Source organism: Hordeum vulgare, chromosome 4H, assembly GCF_904849725.1.
Source record: "Hordeum vulgare subsp. vulgare chromosome 4H, MorexV3_pseudomolecules_assembly, whole genome shotgun sequence".
NCBI classification, from domain to species: domain Eukaryota; kingdom Viridiplantae; phylum Streptophyta; class Magnoliopsida; order Poales; family Poaceae; genus Hordeum; species Hordeum vulgare.
Window position 1 is genome coordinate 505,863,433 of NC_058521.1, and position 16,851 is coordinate 505,880,283.

Here is a 16,851-nt window from a genome sequence, read left to right on the forward strand (position 1 = left end):
GCGATCCATTAGTAGGATAGGTGGTTAGGCATCGAATCCTATTTTCCGCCGGTTTTGGCAAAATTTTCATTTTGAGATTATTTCACAACTTCTTTGGAAGATTGTATTTGAACCGCGGACTTTTTCGTGGCTTTATTTAATAAAGAGGCCGCCTGCGGCGAGAGGTACTCCTCCTTTTCTAAAAAATAATCCCTTTTACCACGAAAAAAAGTGTACCATATATCTCAGTGTCACCGAGATATAGTCGCTATGAAGTTATCCCGTTTGGGGCTGCGATTGGAACTTTCTTTTACTTAAGAGCAACTCCAACGGTGCGACCCATTTCGTCCGCCGCCGTCCGTTTGGGTCTGCGCGGACAGAAAACACAGCCCAACACGATGATCCAAATGGACGCACGTCCGCTTTTTGTCCTCCCGCTGACCCATTTCCGGCACAATTTTGAGCCTGATTTGGGTCAGCGCGGACACAAAGCGACGCGGACGACGCGCACTTCCTCCATTCCCTGGCCCGCCAGCCGGTGGCACATTGGTCGTTCTCCACCCCTATCAGCAGCGCCGACAGCTAGCCCTCCCCCCGCCTCTCCCCAGCCCCCTCGCCGTTGCTGCCGCCCAGTTCCGACGGCCTCCTCCCGTACCTCCCCAGCGCCTACCCACATCGCTGGTCGCATCCCTGCCGGGGCACCGCAGCTTCCCTGACCGCAATCCGCCGCTGGTCAACTTCATCGTCCACGCCCACAAGATGTTCGACAGTTTGCCTCAAGGTACAAATGGACTGCGCCGACGAGTTATTTTTCCATAATGTTATGTACGACTCCGATGATTCCTCATCCGACGATGAGGAGATGCTGCTTGCCATGTTGGTCCATGCCCACATTAATAGGCAGTGGCCGTTGTTTCGTGGCTCGATTCCGGAGCATGTTTCGGCGTTGAATCGCAACTGAGAGAGCGGCCATTTCCTTCTATGAAAGGACTACTTTGACACAAGCAACCCGCTGTTCAAACATCAAAAATTACGGCGGTGTTTCCATATGGCTAGGCATGTTTTCAACCGGTTTCAAGAGGGGGTGGTCGGATACGATGACTACTTCGAGTGCAAAGAGGATGCCATTGAAAAGATTGGCTTCTCATCTTACCATAAATGGACTGCAGCCATCCGGATGCTTGCTTATGGAGTACCCGGTGATCTTATCATGAGTACGTCCATATGAGTGAGTCTACGTGTCTAGAGTCGTTGTACATATTCTACAAGGCTGTGATTGCAATGTTTGGCCCTGAGTACTTGAGAGAGCCGACTATTGCAGACACAGCCCGCTTGTTGGCGACCAATGCCAGCCGGGGCTTCCCAGGGATGCTTTGCAGCATGGACTGCATGCACTGGGTGTGGAAGAATTGCCCTTCTTCTTAGCAAAGCTAGTACAAGGGCCATGTCAAGGCTTGCACTGTCATACTTTAGGCCATGGCCTCTCAAGATCTCTGGATCTGACATTCTTTCTTTGGCATGGCCGGATCACACAATGATATCAACGTGCTTCAACGATCGCCCGTGTTTGCAAGGCTTGCCGAAGACAACAACCCGCTGGTCAATGTTAACAACAATGGTCACAACTACAACAAAGGATACCATCTAGCTGACGGAATCTATCCACAATGAATCACTATTGTGAAGACAATCTCCAACCCTATCGGAGAGAAGAGGAAAAGATTTGCCCAAGATCAAGAGAGTGCTAGGAAGGATGTCGAGCGTGCCTTTGGTCTTCTGCAATCTCGATGTGGCATAGTTTGGTATCCTGCTAGAACTTGAAGCACCAAGATGTTGTGGGAAGTGATGACTGCTTGTGTGATCATGCACAATATGATCGTAGAGGATAAGCACCCGAAACGTCTTCATGATCAAGGGTTTTAGTTTCAGGGTGATAATATGGCGTCTCAGCATGGCGGAGAAGCGGCATCGTTTGGACAGTTCATCCAATTTCATAATGAAATGCGTGATTTAGAAACTTATATTCAGTTACAAGATGATTTGATTGATTATATGTGAGATCATGTTGACAATCAATAGATGTATCTTGTAGACAATTTAACTTTTAAACTAAACTATGCCGCATCGGAGATGCTCTAACACCTTGGACAAGGGTTAGTTCATTATACGTGTCTACGTCTTCATCCTGTTCCTTATAGCGAGCAAGGATTGTGTATCCCCCCTCTCTCTTACGGCCTTACGGGAGACTCAAGTGGCAGTCACTCGGAACTCCAGTCGTATGAAACGCTGCGTTGCGTACCGGTTTGATGTTTTTGATGCAGAGAATCCGGGTAGCCGCCGAAGCATGCCACACGGCGACTGGTTTGACCCGCACACGCGTAGTTCCGGCCCGCGGCGTATTTAAACAGCAACGAGGACGGCACATCATCACACAATATTTCCAGTTCCCACGCACGCTATGGCCACCTCCGCCGAGCCTGCGTCAGGGCACGCCCTCTTCCTCCCCTACCCGGCGCAGGGCCACGTCATCCCGTTCATGGAGCTCGCCCACCGCTTCCTCGACCGCGGCTTCGCCGTCACCTTCGTTAACACCAAGTTCAACCACCGCCGCGTCGTTGCAGCCGCCGGCGGCGCGACGACGACATACACTTCAGCAGCAGGAGGACGGCTGCGTCTCGTTGCGGTCGACGACGGGATAGACGACGACGACGGGGACCACGAGAACCTCATCCTGCTCAACGCCGCCATGCAGGAGGCCATCCCGCCGCAGCTGGAGACGCTTCTTGACGGCGAGGACGCGACCGGCGAGGGGCTGGGGAAGGTGACATGCGTGGTGGTCGACTCCGGCATGTCGTGGTCGCTGGATGTCGTGAAGCGTCGGGGGCTCCCGTCGGCCGCGCTCTGGGCGGCGTCTGCGGCCGTGCTCTCGGTGCTGGTCAACGCCAAGAAACTGATACGTGATGGCGTCATCGATGACGACGGTAAGATAAGCAACGCAACTCGTGTTCTATATTCTCGTCAAAGTCGTTGCCGCAATTTATGGGCTTCACTGTACGCCTCACATGCTCACATAGTCACACGTCGTTTGTCCAACACACAGTTATCCATTTAAGAACGACATCTGCATTCTGCCGAAAATTATTTCAATATCTACAAGAATTTCAAAAATCTTAAAATGAAATGCATCCGGGGTCACCGCCCATTTACAAATCATTTTATGCTACACATGATGTTTCCGGAAATGTAGTCGTTGTCCCCATTGCGTTCGGTTGAGCTTCAAATGGCGTGTTAATTCTTAATTCTATGTTGCAGGAGCACCCGTTAACTTGAAGAACAATTCATTCCATCTCAACGAGTCCGCAACGTCCATGGACGCGACCTTCCTCGCCTGGAATTACATGGGCAACCGTGACGCCGAGCGCCTTGTGTTCCACTACCTCACCTCCACCGCGCAGGTGGCCGCAGCGAAGGCCGACTTTCTCCTCTGCAACACATTCTCCGACATCGAGCCGGCCGTCTTCTCCGGCCCCACGCCGGCCACCATCCTCCCCATCGGCCCGCTCCGCACATGGCAGCGGCCGACGAGACATGCGCCCGTGGGGCACTTCTGGCACGCCGACGACGCCGTCTGCATGTCCTTCCTGGACGCGCAACCCGGCGGATCCGTCGTGTACGTGGCGTTCGGAAGCATCAGCGTCATGACCGTGGCGCAGCTTCGGGAGCTCGCGCTCGGGCTCGAGACCTCCGGCCGGCCGTTCCTGTGGGTCGTCAGGCCTGAGCAGGCCGGCAAGCTCCCAGCCGGGTTTGCGGACGCCATTGACGGGCTCGGGAAGGGCAAAGTGGTCGGCTGGGCGCCGCAGGAGCAGGTGTTGGGGCACCCTGCGGTGGGCTGCTTCGTTACACACTGCGGGTGGAACTCCACGCTAGAGGGCATCCGCAATGGACTGCCGATGCTCTGCTGGCCATACTTCACCGACCAGTTCACGAACCAGACATATATCTGTGACATCTGGAGGGTCGGGCTACGGGTTGCGTCGGCCGATGGTGGCGGGCTGGTGATGAAAGAGAAGGTGGTGGAGCTGCTGGATAGGATTTTCAAGGACGAAGGTGCCAAGGAAAGAATGCTGAGGTTGAAGGAGATGGCGGAGAAAAACATGAGCGAAGAAGGCCAGTCGTTGAACAATATGAATGTGCTAATGGAGTCCATGGGAAGGTAGATGCTGTACGGGAACATAATGATTGTTGGCTCACGTGTCAACGTTGTGTCGGCTGTGATCAGTATTGAGATTTCTCATTGTTTAGCACTTGGAATTGTTAGAGTAAAACGAGATTGAATGAAAGTGAATGGACGACCAGTCCTCTTTCTATTGATTCTCAAGTATATATACATCTGAAACAGGTGCGAAGAAGAGGTGTCTGTTTGAAGGCATCCCTCCAGAACAGATGCCTGTTGGCAATAGACACAAAGATGAGACACGATTGTTTGGATTGGACATATCCCTTGAATTAATCTACTAATTAATTTCTAACACTCCCCCTTGTACAACATCGCTCCTTGAATGTTTCATCGTTGAAAGCTTCTTGCATATAGATCTTCCATCTTGAGAAATCTTCTAGATAATCTTGAGAGTCTCCCGCAAAAACCCTGTGGGAAAAGTATGAGGAGAATAGAGTAGATATGTTGCTAAAACTCCTTTAAACCCAGTGGAAAAAAATAAGGAGAAAATGATGCAACATATGATGATTATTGTCTCTTGATAACTCATATGAGAAAAACCTTTGAAGAAGGAGAAAACTCATTGATAAGTTTAGAGAACAATTAATATGTCTTGAGTACTTCCTTTAAAAACCGTGGTAGGGAAAATAGAAAGTATGACATATGATCTTTGAGAAGATATTGCCTCACTAAAAACCATTATGAGAAACTTTAAGAGAAAACTCATAAGGGAAAAGAGTGCAATCGTACATTCCATTGAAAACTCCTTTAAAACCCAATGGGAAAAATACAAGGAGAAAATGATATGGCATATAAAGACACTTGTGTTTATATTGTCTCGTTAAAAACCTTTTATGAGAAACCAATAGGGAAAACTCATCAAGGGAAAAAGAGTACAATATATGCAATCTGATGATTGTTAATAGGTTATAGTTTGGGAGATTACTCCCCCTGAACTTTGCAAATATGAAGGATGTCTCATACCAATTCCATTGACATGAATATGAGATTGTGTATAATCTTTTGGATTATAACAGTAGTTTGTTTGCAAATTATTTCCTCACTTTTCTATAATCCGTGAGGCTAAGTAATTTCCGAGCAATGTGATTTATGATATTGCTCTTCATATAACCTATAGGTATTGAGTAACACAAGTGGAAGTATCTTGATAAATCAAGTTATGTGATTCTGATGAATCTCAACCACATGATTTTGAGTGTGGTTAACCATTCTACTAAGTTATGCATATTTTGCAATGCCTTTAGATAAATCAATTATGTTAGAATGATAACTGGAAATAACCACTAAAATCCATTTATATGACTTCCATGTGAAGGCTATTCCAGCAAATTCAGTCATTGATATGGCATCATTGGGATCAAATAAAGAGCCAATATCATTACATCATATCATGGTCATATCTTCTATTTCCTGATGGAAATATCCAAGATTTACTGTAATCTTCAGATATAAGATGATATTACTTATATCAACCATATACCTTTTGTTGGGGGTTGCACTCTGAATAAAGATAGAAAATATAGTGTCAGGCCTGACGTAGTTTGCAAGTATATGAGTGCTTTGACATTAGTGATATATAGAACTTCAGGTCCTAGTATCACTTCATTATCACCCCTAGGTATGAATGGATTTGTACCTTATCAAAGGTAGTATGACCATACATGTCTTTTGTTGTTATGATATATTCACACTGAACTTCTCGTATATGTTTTGGATATATGTAGACTGATACTAATTCTTGATAGAATGATCAAGTTGCAAACTTAAGCTAAATTTGGTTAAATCCAAATTTTCCGTCTTGAGATGATTTTGTGTATGTTTAGGTCTTGTAGAGACATTGATGATGAAATCATCGATATACACTTAGGTGATATAAGGAATTCAAATTTGGGATACCTTTATTAACAAATAACAATTTATCATCCTTTGAGTAATCCTTTGAAGAAGGAACTCATTTAGTCGGTAGTACCATATGATTTCCGACTATTTCAAGCTATAGAGTGACTTCTGAAATTTTACACATATATGTTGCGATTTATTTTGGATTCGGAACTGTAAGCCCTTGAGGTACTTCGTTATAAATTTCCGAAATGAGTAACCCATATGAGTATGTAGTCACTTCATCCATTAACTACATGGATAATATTATTTGTACTGCCAACGATATTTGTTATCGAAACTTAATTCCACTCATACCAAGAGGGTATGTTACATCATAATTTGATGTCGGGTCTCTGCGTGAACCCTTTTGCTACAAGCCTCGCTTTCTCACCACCTCATTGAATTTGTCTATGAATGAGAAGTTCTTAGTATTCCATATGGAAGATAATTATGAGGAGTAGGTATTACTGTGGTAAATACCACTCGTTTGTAGAGCGAGGCTATTCTTCATTACTTGCTTCCTTTTATGTGAACCAATATGAGTGCAATAGGGACTCTACCATGGATTTTGGTTCAGGGCCCAAAATGTTTTAGCAATTTTGAGAATAAATATATGTCGACAAATGTAGTCTTTATTTTATATGATTCTGATGGAATCGATGAAATTTGTGGAAATGTATTTATTCCTTTTAACTCCTTGTGATTTCCTACAACAATCGAGTCAAGGTGTTTCGATGTCCCGACACCAAAACATTTGTGCACATTTATGTCAGGATTTGGATGATGAGCATCCAGTGAGGTGTCTTTCAACTTGATGTTGAATTACATTTACTAGTTGAGGATTTGATTTCCTCTATTTCCGCGGAAGCATATGCGAGATTATATCTCGTGTGGTCAGATTTCTCCCCCTCTTGCTCTCATTTTGGGAGAAGACTGGTTTATCAGGTATCTCCACTCTTTCTGACACTTTACTCCAGGAATATAAAATTGAGTGACACCTTTGTCATCAGTAAATGTATGTGGCAGATTTGCAATGTGTTGCAAATATGTGATTCTAAACTTCTTGTTCAAATTCTTTGAGTGCGTGGATATAAGGGCTGAATGTGAATAACATTCCTAATTTATTTCTTGGCATTCTTTGTGGTACTTATCTTCCCCTAATGCCAGAAATGTCCTTATTGCTGATGCAATCAGCATACGGGCTATGAATAATTTTAATTGAAGGATAAATTGTCATTCCTCACTTAGATCCCTAATTTTTTGTGAGAGCCCATTGATGTATGCTGGAGTGGTGATATCGGTATGTAACCGAATTATCGCAGATAGGAAATACTTTGTTGATTTCCACGTAATTACTAAAAGGGGAAAGTAGTATGCTATGCAGTTGGTATGATTTATATCATACTTTCGGTGTGTAATGTTGTATTTGTCTAGCATGAGGCTAGTAAATCATGATTCTATAAGTTTGGTCATATTATTAATTTCACTATCTTTGATAAGATATTGAACTAAACCATTTTGGGTATGTACATAAAGTATTATATATAATCAGATATTTCTTGTGAAATGAGTTCAACAAAGTTGTCCATTCGAATGGATTTATCCCTTGATTAGGATAACTTGCTCTTACTTTGAGAATTTGAGCAATTGATTTAGTCATATCATTCATGGTTTGTGTGACAAGAGACACACCAGAAATCATTTTATAAATGTTTCCATGAGTATCATAAAGTATTTATAAAATACCACACAATGGTTGAGAATGCACATATATTCTGAATGTGTGCAAGGAAGAATGAGTTGGCTCATTTAGAATTGTAAGGTGAGAGTTCCTTAAATTAATTTCCCTTATGGCACATGTGGTGCACATAAAATCTGATGATTTGGAAAATTTTGCAACTTGTTAAGTTGTGACCAATAGAATTGTCAATAATTTTTTAAACAACCCCAAACCTGGATTGTAAGGCTTAAAACCAAATATTTTGTAAGATTTAGAAAATTATTGTGTACGCAACAAAACTGAGTATGAATTGATTCATACATGCAAAAATTATCAAATATAATGTCCAAGAAATAGGATATTTGACATGTATACTACATGTAGTAGTACGACTATAGGCAAACAATATTTTGGGAATAATCGGGATATTACATGAGGCCTCCCATATTACGGAAAAATGAGTTATTCAAACATATCATAGGCACAAACGAATTGATCATTCTTTTATTGCACTATATTTTTGGTTCTCCTTCTGATGAAGATTCGAGAACATCATTTACCAGAATAGTTTCTGGTCGTATGTTTGCAAATTTTCAAATACCACAATGAACTTATTTGCCTTTTAATAAACTCATGGTGTGATTTGACCATATGTTTGAGGGTTTGGTAATCATAGGTACGATGTTTAAATAACCACACACTTGACAAACTTGAGAGTTGTCGTTGATCGTTTGAAAACGATATATTCCCTATTAAGAAACAATTCCATCTTTGGTTGTATTTTAGCCTCCACTTTACCTTGAATACATCATGGTTCTATTTTGTGACCAATGACTTGATTATTATTCACAATACTAGCAAGAATTTCAAATAATGGAATAGCACCCGTTGGGTGTATCTCATGATTTTATGAAATTCCATGTTTCTTTACCATGAAAATGGTAATACCATCATAAGGAGATGTAAAGTGTATCAAGGGCTTTTCAACCTAATTTTCATATAAAAATGTCAGATCATGAGATCTCAACTTCAAGTTGATTTTATAATTACCAAAATTGTAAGTTGCGATAAACTTGAGGTCTTGAAAAATTATTGGGTGATCATTCCAAATGTGCTCGGGGCAGCATGTTTCTCTTAAGGGAAATATTCAAGGTGAATAAATATTCATCCATTATGTACTTAGTTTGAGAACTAAGTGAAGTTGGTGAGAGATGAAATACATATGATCATACTTAGCTATTAAGAGAATAGCATGACACATATTCCGAAGGTGAGGTTATAGTAGCAATAATACCTCGGGTGGATACAACGACTGATGTCGTAAATCATCTTACAATAAATAATCTCACCTAACATGTACTTACTGTATTTGAAAATGTGAGCCATGCGTTACTTGAAAATGCTAATGCATTTATTTAATTTACTTCTAGGAGTAAGTGGCATCTATAAATAAATGATTTGTTTGAGAACAATCATGGTCAAGGTGATCCTTGGTGAACCTGGGTGTATCCTTCAATATAACACATGTGATTAAATTATTGCTAATGTTTTGGACTTCATTCTTGAGGAAGTGTGTGACTTTAGAGTCACTGCCAAAACGTATAGACTTGCATGCTTAACATTGGTTAGTCACTATGAAATTATAACCACGATGTCTTGTGGACCTTGCGAAAGTGTTGAGACACTTAATCATTGTCATAAATTATGTGGTCCATCATGATGGATGAACGACACTATAATTAGAAATATTGTCGTAGGCTTCATTGCTATGTATTTTACCAATGTAATAGAAGGTAATTACAAGTAAATGCAAATATTTATGTAGTTCCCTATGACATATTCAAGCAAAAAGAGGCTTGAATAATTGATATTGGTAGATAATACCATTCAACATGCAATGATCATGCATGAATTTACTATGATAGTAAATCATTTTAGTGAACAACAACAATTGCTTTAGAGGAGCAAATTTTAGTACGGCTCATGCCATATAGCCATATGTGTAGATCTCAATTTATATAGGATAACACTTTAAAGATAATCACCAATATGGTGTAGATCTCGCAGTAATAGAAAACATAGTCTGACTATAGTGAGTGGATGTTTATAATTCTATTACCTTATGTTATGCTAAATGTATGAAATCACTTTGAAGGCAATCATTTGTCAAAGTGACATGATGTAGACCTTGCAGTAATAGTGGATAGTCTGTAATTTTTTATTTTTTACAGTAGATGCCAATATTACCTTATGATATCTAGAGGTAGTCACATATTAATATTTGGAAGGGAACTTTGAAGGTAATCATCTTATCAAAGTGGCAAGACGTAGACCTCGCAGTATTGAAGGATAATTTGCAAATTATGCAGTAGATGCCACCAGTACCTTGTGATTCATAAATAAATGTGGTGGTCACATTGAGTATGACACTTCATAATCCATGTTTGAATTACATTAAGATTTGCAAGAAAAAAAAATCAATTGCAAAAATATAGTTGTAGTACTAAAATGGCATAGTATAGAGGATGTTGATGCAAATATATAGAGCATGCAATAAATTTCAATGGAATTGTATCTAAAATGTAAGAAAAACATTCATTTTAGCATAGTACTTGTGTCGAAATACATGCAAATGAAAATACACATTCTCTTGCAATACATGAAGCCGTTGAGCTTCCCTGCATAATTAACTAAGCCTGAGGGCTTGACAAAAGGGTCTAAGTCGCATAGTTTACTAAGGCTGATGGCCTTATTTGGCAATAAACGAAGTGATAGTGCTAAACTGGCATATTAGAGTGGATAATGTTTCAAATAAACGAAGTGATGGCCTTATATGCAAGTTACATAACTTGTTTTCGAATAATAGAAACTTGAAGGTCTTTGTCTCAAATGACCGAATGGATAATGTTTCTACCCTCGTCCACTCATTCTCGATGCATCACAAATCAATCGCTTTGTTTACCTTTGCACAGAGGCACCGCCGCTGCGGTTCATGGGGTCGTTGGCCATAGCCGGTAGAAGGCGAGGGAGTGGCCGTCCCAGAGGGCTTGTGCGTGCGTCGGGGTGCAAGGCCGGGTCGGCACCGCTGCGCCGTTGGCCACCATGGCCGCGTACCGTCCCGTCCGCGCTTGACAGAGCCGCCAGATTTCCCCGCGCCTGAGGTTGTCGTCGTCACAAGCGCTCATGGTCCGCGCATGCCGGAAAGCCATGGCACCGTGCCTGAGGACTGCGACGTCCAGAGGATTCAGCATAGCCTCTCTAGAGGCCAAAACCAAGAGTGCTTGCGCGACGGGTACCGGAGGGTCGCCGTCGCCGTAGCAAATCGTCGTGGCCGGGCCAGAGGGAGAAGGCGCAGTCACGTTCATTCGCTGACTACAATACCGGCCCATGCGCTGCGCTTCAAGAGAAGGCCATGGTCGCGCCTCGCGCCCGATGGCTTCGTCGTTGGGCTGTCTCCGGAGGCCGCCGCAGCAGGAGGTCCAGGATGCGCCGTTAGCCTGAGAGCGCTACCGTCGCGCGCCTGGGACCGACGCTCGCCGTACCTTTGAGAGGCCGCGGTGACGCCGTCGTGTGGAGGATTCTCTCCGCCCCGCGGTAGACTTCGGTTCTTCTTCTCTGTTTAGTGGCCTAATAGCTCGCTTTAGGGCAAAGTGCATTATAACGTGTTAGAGTAAAACGAGATTGAATGAAAGTGAATGGACAATCAGTCCTCTTTCTATTGATTCTCAAGTATATATACATCTGGAAGAGGTGCGAAGAAGAGGTGTCTGTTCGGAGGCATCCCTCCTGTTCATCCAGAACAGGTGCCTGTTGGCAATAGACACAAAGAGGAGACACGACTTTTCGGGTTGAACATATCCCTTGAATTAATCTACTAATTAATTTCTAACAGGAATAAATTAGAAGAGTTGTGCGTGTTTTACTGCATCGTTAATGTTATTAGGTTTTCATAATGTATTTACTTCCTCTATTTTAAAATAGTAGATGCATTAGTTATTTGAAAAGTCAATTCTCATTAAGTTTGACTAAAATTTCTAGTAAAATATATCAATGTCGATAATAACAAATCAGTGTCATTTAATTCATCATGAGATGGTTTTTTATTTAATATTTTGGATGTCGATATTTTTGTCATTGAACTTGATCAATGTTGAAGGAATTTCTTTAAAAAAAACTAATGCACTTTATTTTTTGAAATCGATGGAGTATTTTGTTTGGCAAGTCGGAGAAATGATAGAGTGTATTTTACTTTTAGTTATAATGCTGTGTTTTTATGTGCCTTTTATGGTGGGATTATAGGTTATTTGTTAATCAAGTCATACTTATATGAAAAACATTTGTACATCGATGGTTCCGTGTACTATATTTGTGTTATGACATCTTATGTCTGTGCTTCTTTTTTCTAGGTGCTGCTATGTTTCTCTACGCGAGTTGTTGTTGATTGATTTGTAAAAACTGTTGTCAACCAAAATATGAATTAGATCTAAAATTGAGTACCACAACCAAATAGAAGAGCTTCAGAATTAAAGAGTGTAGAAAATTAAAAAAATAGAGTGGGCCCAATTAATAAATTTATGATTTGGTTAAAATTGAGTGATCAGATTTTAAATTAAAGACCTCAATTAATTAAGAGGCCTCTAACTTAGGGAGCATAATGCATTGCATAGATAGATGAGTGATCCAATTTCATCTCCTTCACAAATTATTGACCTGGTCAAAATCGCGTGATCAAATTTTAATTGAAGACCATAGTTAAATGTGGGCTCTTTAAAATTAGGAAGCTTAGTGTTATTAGCAGGACTAGGTGTGCTTTGCTGCGCTGTTAGATTACAAAAGCCTAATCAATCTGTTTCAAACTACAATGTGTATTACTTTTAAAAAAGTTGAAGTTTGAAATTTAATTCAATTTGCAGATAAATATATCAAAATCAATAATATCAAATTATTGTGATTAGATTCAGTGTTAAATGAATTATCATATTTTTTTAATTTAATATTGTGGATGTCAATATTTTTGCTCTCACCTTGGTCGAAGTTGAAGAATTTGACTTTCTAAAAAACTAATACCCCTTATATGTTGAAACTAATGGAATATTTCATTTGATGTGTGAGGGAAATGACATAGTATGTTTTATTTTTATTTATAATTCGGTAATTTGATGGGCATTTCGTGGTGTGATTCTATATTATATGCTAACCAACCTTATATATGTGGAAAAATTTCTACATAGATGGCTGCATAAACGTGATTGATATGTTTTTATAGGCCGGTTGCTGTTGATTAATTTGAAAAACAGTTATTTCGGTGAGAATAGTAAACCAAACCCATTAGGAAGCATAATGTATTTGTCTAAAAAATTAAACGAAAGAGTTTTGAGAAATTGTTGACCGGTCAAAATGAGATGACCCGGTTTTAGTTGGAGTCTTGGAGTCTTCAATTGAATGTGACTCTTTAAAACTAAGGGGTCTAGTGTTATAAAGGTATAAATAAAATAACTAAATGAAAGAGATTTGAAAAATTATTGACCAAATTAAAAACAGGTGTCACAATGTCAATTGAAGACCTCAATTGAATGTGGGCTCTTCAATTTTAGGGAGATTAATGTTATAGTATATAGTATAATATGTTGCGTACATTCTACATTTCCAATTTCATTGTGGGTTTAGACTTTAGACATGCTATATAGCAGGGACGTTTCTGAAAGTGTCGAGGGCTTATCTAGATGTGACATAGTCTCAAAGAGTCTTTTGTTCCGATTTATATATAACAACAACAATCAAACTGGTGCACGGTCGAACAATACAAGGTGATCAGGTAGCTCTCTTACAAAGCCGATCCTGATATAGTCCACACACACAGAACACATGCGACTACTACCAGCAAAGAACACCAAGCAAATCTAAGCTCCACGACAACACCCCCAAAAGGGAAACGACGGAAAGCGTTGCCATTGTCGAGTCCACACTAGACAAAGGTCTTCACCCGGAGCCTTGACACAAAGAGAAGATCCATGACGACGTCTTCAAGAAGAATACGGAACCCACGGGTGTCGTTGTTGTTGGTGCCAAAGCACAAAGCTTTCACTCGGCAACTCATCTCTGTCACCTCGAGATTGTCAGGAGGAGTGCGGCAGTGCTAGCATACCTAATCCGGATCAGGATGCCGCCCCTCTAAGGCAGATGGCACATCCGAGCTACCAACCATAACTCCTCTCGTTGCCCACACAACCTTAGAGGATAGCTACTGACATCGCAATGATGCCCGCCGGAGAGCAACCATGCGAACCGCCATCCGGGGCCGCCGCCCTAACTTCTCTGTCGCTAGGTAGCATATGTCGCATACATCACAACACACACAACCACGGAAAGTAGAGCGACAACATTCCATCTACTCCTAGCCCAGCATCAGTCTCAGCTCCGATGGGCTAGCAGGGACACGCCTCCAAGACTGCTCACGGTCACCGATGAACCAGCTGCAAGCCCTTGGCCGAGAGACTCACACGACGCCATGTCCATGGTCACCGACGTCGATCCGCGCACCGACGCATCACTACTACGACCACCACCACCGAGCACCATACTCGCGAGGAGACCCGCGAGCACATCGCGGGCCAGGCCCAACTTCTCCTACCCGAAGCCCATGCTTCAATCCACCCTGGACCCTAACCAGGCACGCACGGGCAAAGAACCTAGATCTGAGCCACCCGTCGGCACACATCCAAGAGAAGGAGGGCGCCGCTGTCGCCCCGTGCCGCCTGCGAGACCACAGCTGCCACACCGACACCGCACTACAGGCCCACACCTCCCTCTGCCCAACCGAGGCACCAACGCCCGGACTGTGCAGGGTTCACCATCGCTGGCAACCATGCCCACAAGGCGGAGCAGCCAACTTGGGCCACCTACGCACCCATCGCATGTCGGTCAAGCCGATCGCCATCGCCAGGCGCGCTCCATCTGCCCCGCCACGTGTGAGCCAAGCCGGCCATCGTGGTAAGGCGCTCTCCATCCGCCCGCTGCCCTTGGCCCACGCCATGACCTCCAGAAGCCCAACAGAACCGTCAGTAGCCACCCTGGCACCAGTGCGCCACGGCGCCGCAATGCCCTCATCGCGCCGAAGATGGAGGAGCTGCACCACACCAGCCCTAGCAATCGAGGGGACGAAATGGCCCCACCGCCGGCGGCTCCGGTCGGGCTTTGGCCAGCCGAGCCCTAGGGCAGCGGCGACGTCTCACTTAGGGTTCTCTCCGGTCTGGCTTAAGGCGCTTATCGTTGTTTTATACGTAGTTCCATCTAGATGCGGCATAACCATGTCATATCTAAACATGACATCAATGCTATCTCACCTCAAACAAGCCCATTTCCTTGTTTGTTTGTTTGTTTTCTTTTTTTGTCCCATATTCTTTTTGTGTTTGTCCTGTTTTTCGTTCTCCTGTTTTTTGTACTCTGTACCGGTGTGCCGCACGAACAAGGGCGTGTTTGTTTACATTGCAATCTAGCCTGGCCCGGCTAGCCTGGCTCTAGTGAGCCGGTTTGAGGGGATGCACGCAAAAAGACCCCTGATGCACATAGTTTGGTTGCCTGCATGTACCTTAGTTGCATGAGACAACCATTTTTGACCCAACGTTTGGTTGCCTGCTACTTCTCAAACAACAACGCCATAATTTGACACGTTGACGAAGACTTGCTTGCGTTGGTTTTTCCCTTGAAGAGGAAAGGGTGATGCAACACAGGAGCAGTAAGTATTTCCCTCAGTTGAGAACCAAGGTATCAATCCAGTAGGAGAATCTCGTCAAGTCCAGAGTACCTGCACAAACACAAAAGAGCTTGCACCCAACACTATAAAGGGGTTGTCAATCCCTTCAAGATTGATTGCAAAGTGAGATCTGAAGGCGGAAAGTGCAACAAAGAAAAGGAGTAAGGCTGGAAATATAGTGTGGAGTAGACCCGGGGGCCATTGTGTTCACTAGAGGCTTCTCTCAAAATAGCAAGTACTACGGTGGGTGAAAAAATTACTGTCGAGCAATTGATAGAACCGCGCAAAGTCATGATGATATCTAAGGCAATGATCATACATATAGGCATCACGTCCGAGACAAGTAGACCGATACTTTGTGCATCTACTACTATTACTCGACACATCGACCGCTATCCAGCATGCATCTAGTGTATTGAGTTCATGACGAACAAAGTAACGCCTTAAGCAAGATGACATGATGTAGAGGGATAATCTCAAACCAATGATGAAAACCCCATCCTTTTACCCTTGATGGCAACAACACGATACGTGCCTCGCTACCCCTTCTGTCACTGGGTGAGGTCACCGCATGATATGAACCCAAAACCAAGCACTTCTCCCATTGCAAGAATCATAGATCAAGCTGGCCAAACAAAACCCACGACTCGAAGAGAATTACAAGGATATGAAATCATGCATAAGAGAGATCAAAAGAAACTCAAATAAGATTCATAGATAATCTGATCATAAATCCACAATTCATCGTATCTCGACAAACACACCGCAAAAGAAGATTACATCGGATAGATCTCCATGAAGATCATGGACAACTTTGTATTGAAGATCCAAGAGAGAGAAGAAGCCATCTAGCTACTAGCTATGGACCCGTAGGTCTATGGTGAACTACTCACGCATCATCAGAGAGGTCATGGTGTTGATGAAGAAGCCCTCCGTATCTGAATCCCCCCTCCGGCAGGGCACCAGAACGTGCACCAGATGGGATCTTGCGGAGACTGAAGCTTGCGGCGGTGGAAACGTATTTTTGATGATCTCGTGATTTTTTCTGGGATTTTAGGGAATATATAGGCGGAAGACCTAGGGCAGGGAGCCACGGGGAGCTCACAAGCCTGCTTGGCCCGGCCCCCCTAGGTCGGGCCTGGTGGGCTTGTGACGTCCTCCGAGGTCTCCTGCCTTGGTTCTCAAGTCTCCCGTGTCTTCTGTTATGGAAAAAATCATTTCGCAGATTTTATTCCGTTTGGAATCCGTTTAAAATTCTCCTCTGAAAAGGGTGTAAAAAAA

General features: G+C 43.0%; 1 protein-coding gene across 1 annotated transcript; it reads left to right on the top strand.

Annotated features, from left to right (window-relative positions):
- Window positions 1-2,416: 2,416 nt before the first annotated feature.
- Window positions 2,417-4,350, top strand: LOC123446713 (UDP-glycosyltransferase 83A1-like). Its single transcript, XM_045123269.1, has 2 exons — window positions 2,417-2,960; window positions 3,292-4,350. The coding sequence occupies exons 1-2, from the start codon at window positions 2,438-2,440 to the stop codon at window positions 4,194-4,196; spliced, it is 1,428 nt and encodes a 475-aa protein (XP_044979204.1). The 5' UTR covers window positions 2,417-2,437; the 3' UTR covers window positions 4,197-4,350.
- The last annotated feature ends 12,501 nt before the right edge of the window (window positions 4,351-16,851 follow it).

What these genes read in the sequence shown, in the direction of transcription:
- LOC123446713 (XM_045123269.1), top strand. Translation starts at nt 2,438, where the DNA reads ATGGCCACCTCCGCCGAGCCTGCGTCAGGGCACGCCCTCTTCCTCCCC. An exon ending in TGGCGTCATCGATGACGACG is followed by an intron (nt 2,961 to 3,291) that starts GTAAGATAAGCA and finishes TCTATGTTGCAG; the next exon opens with GAGCACCCGTTAACTTGAAG.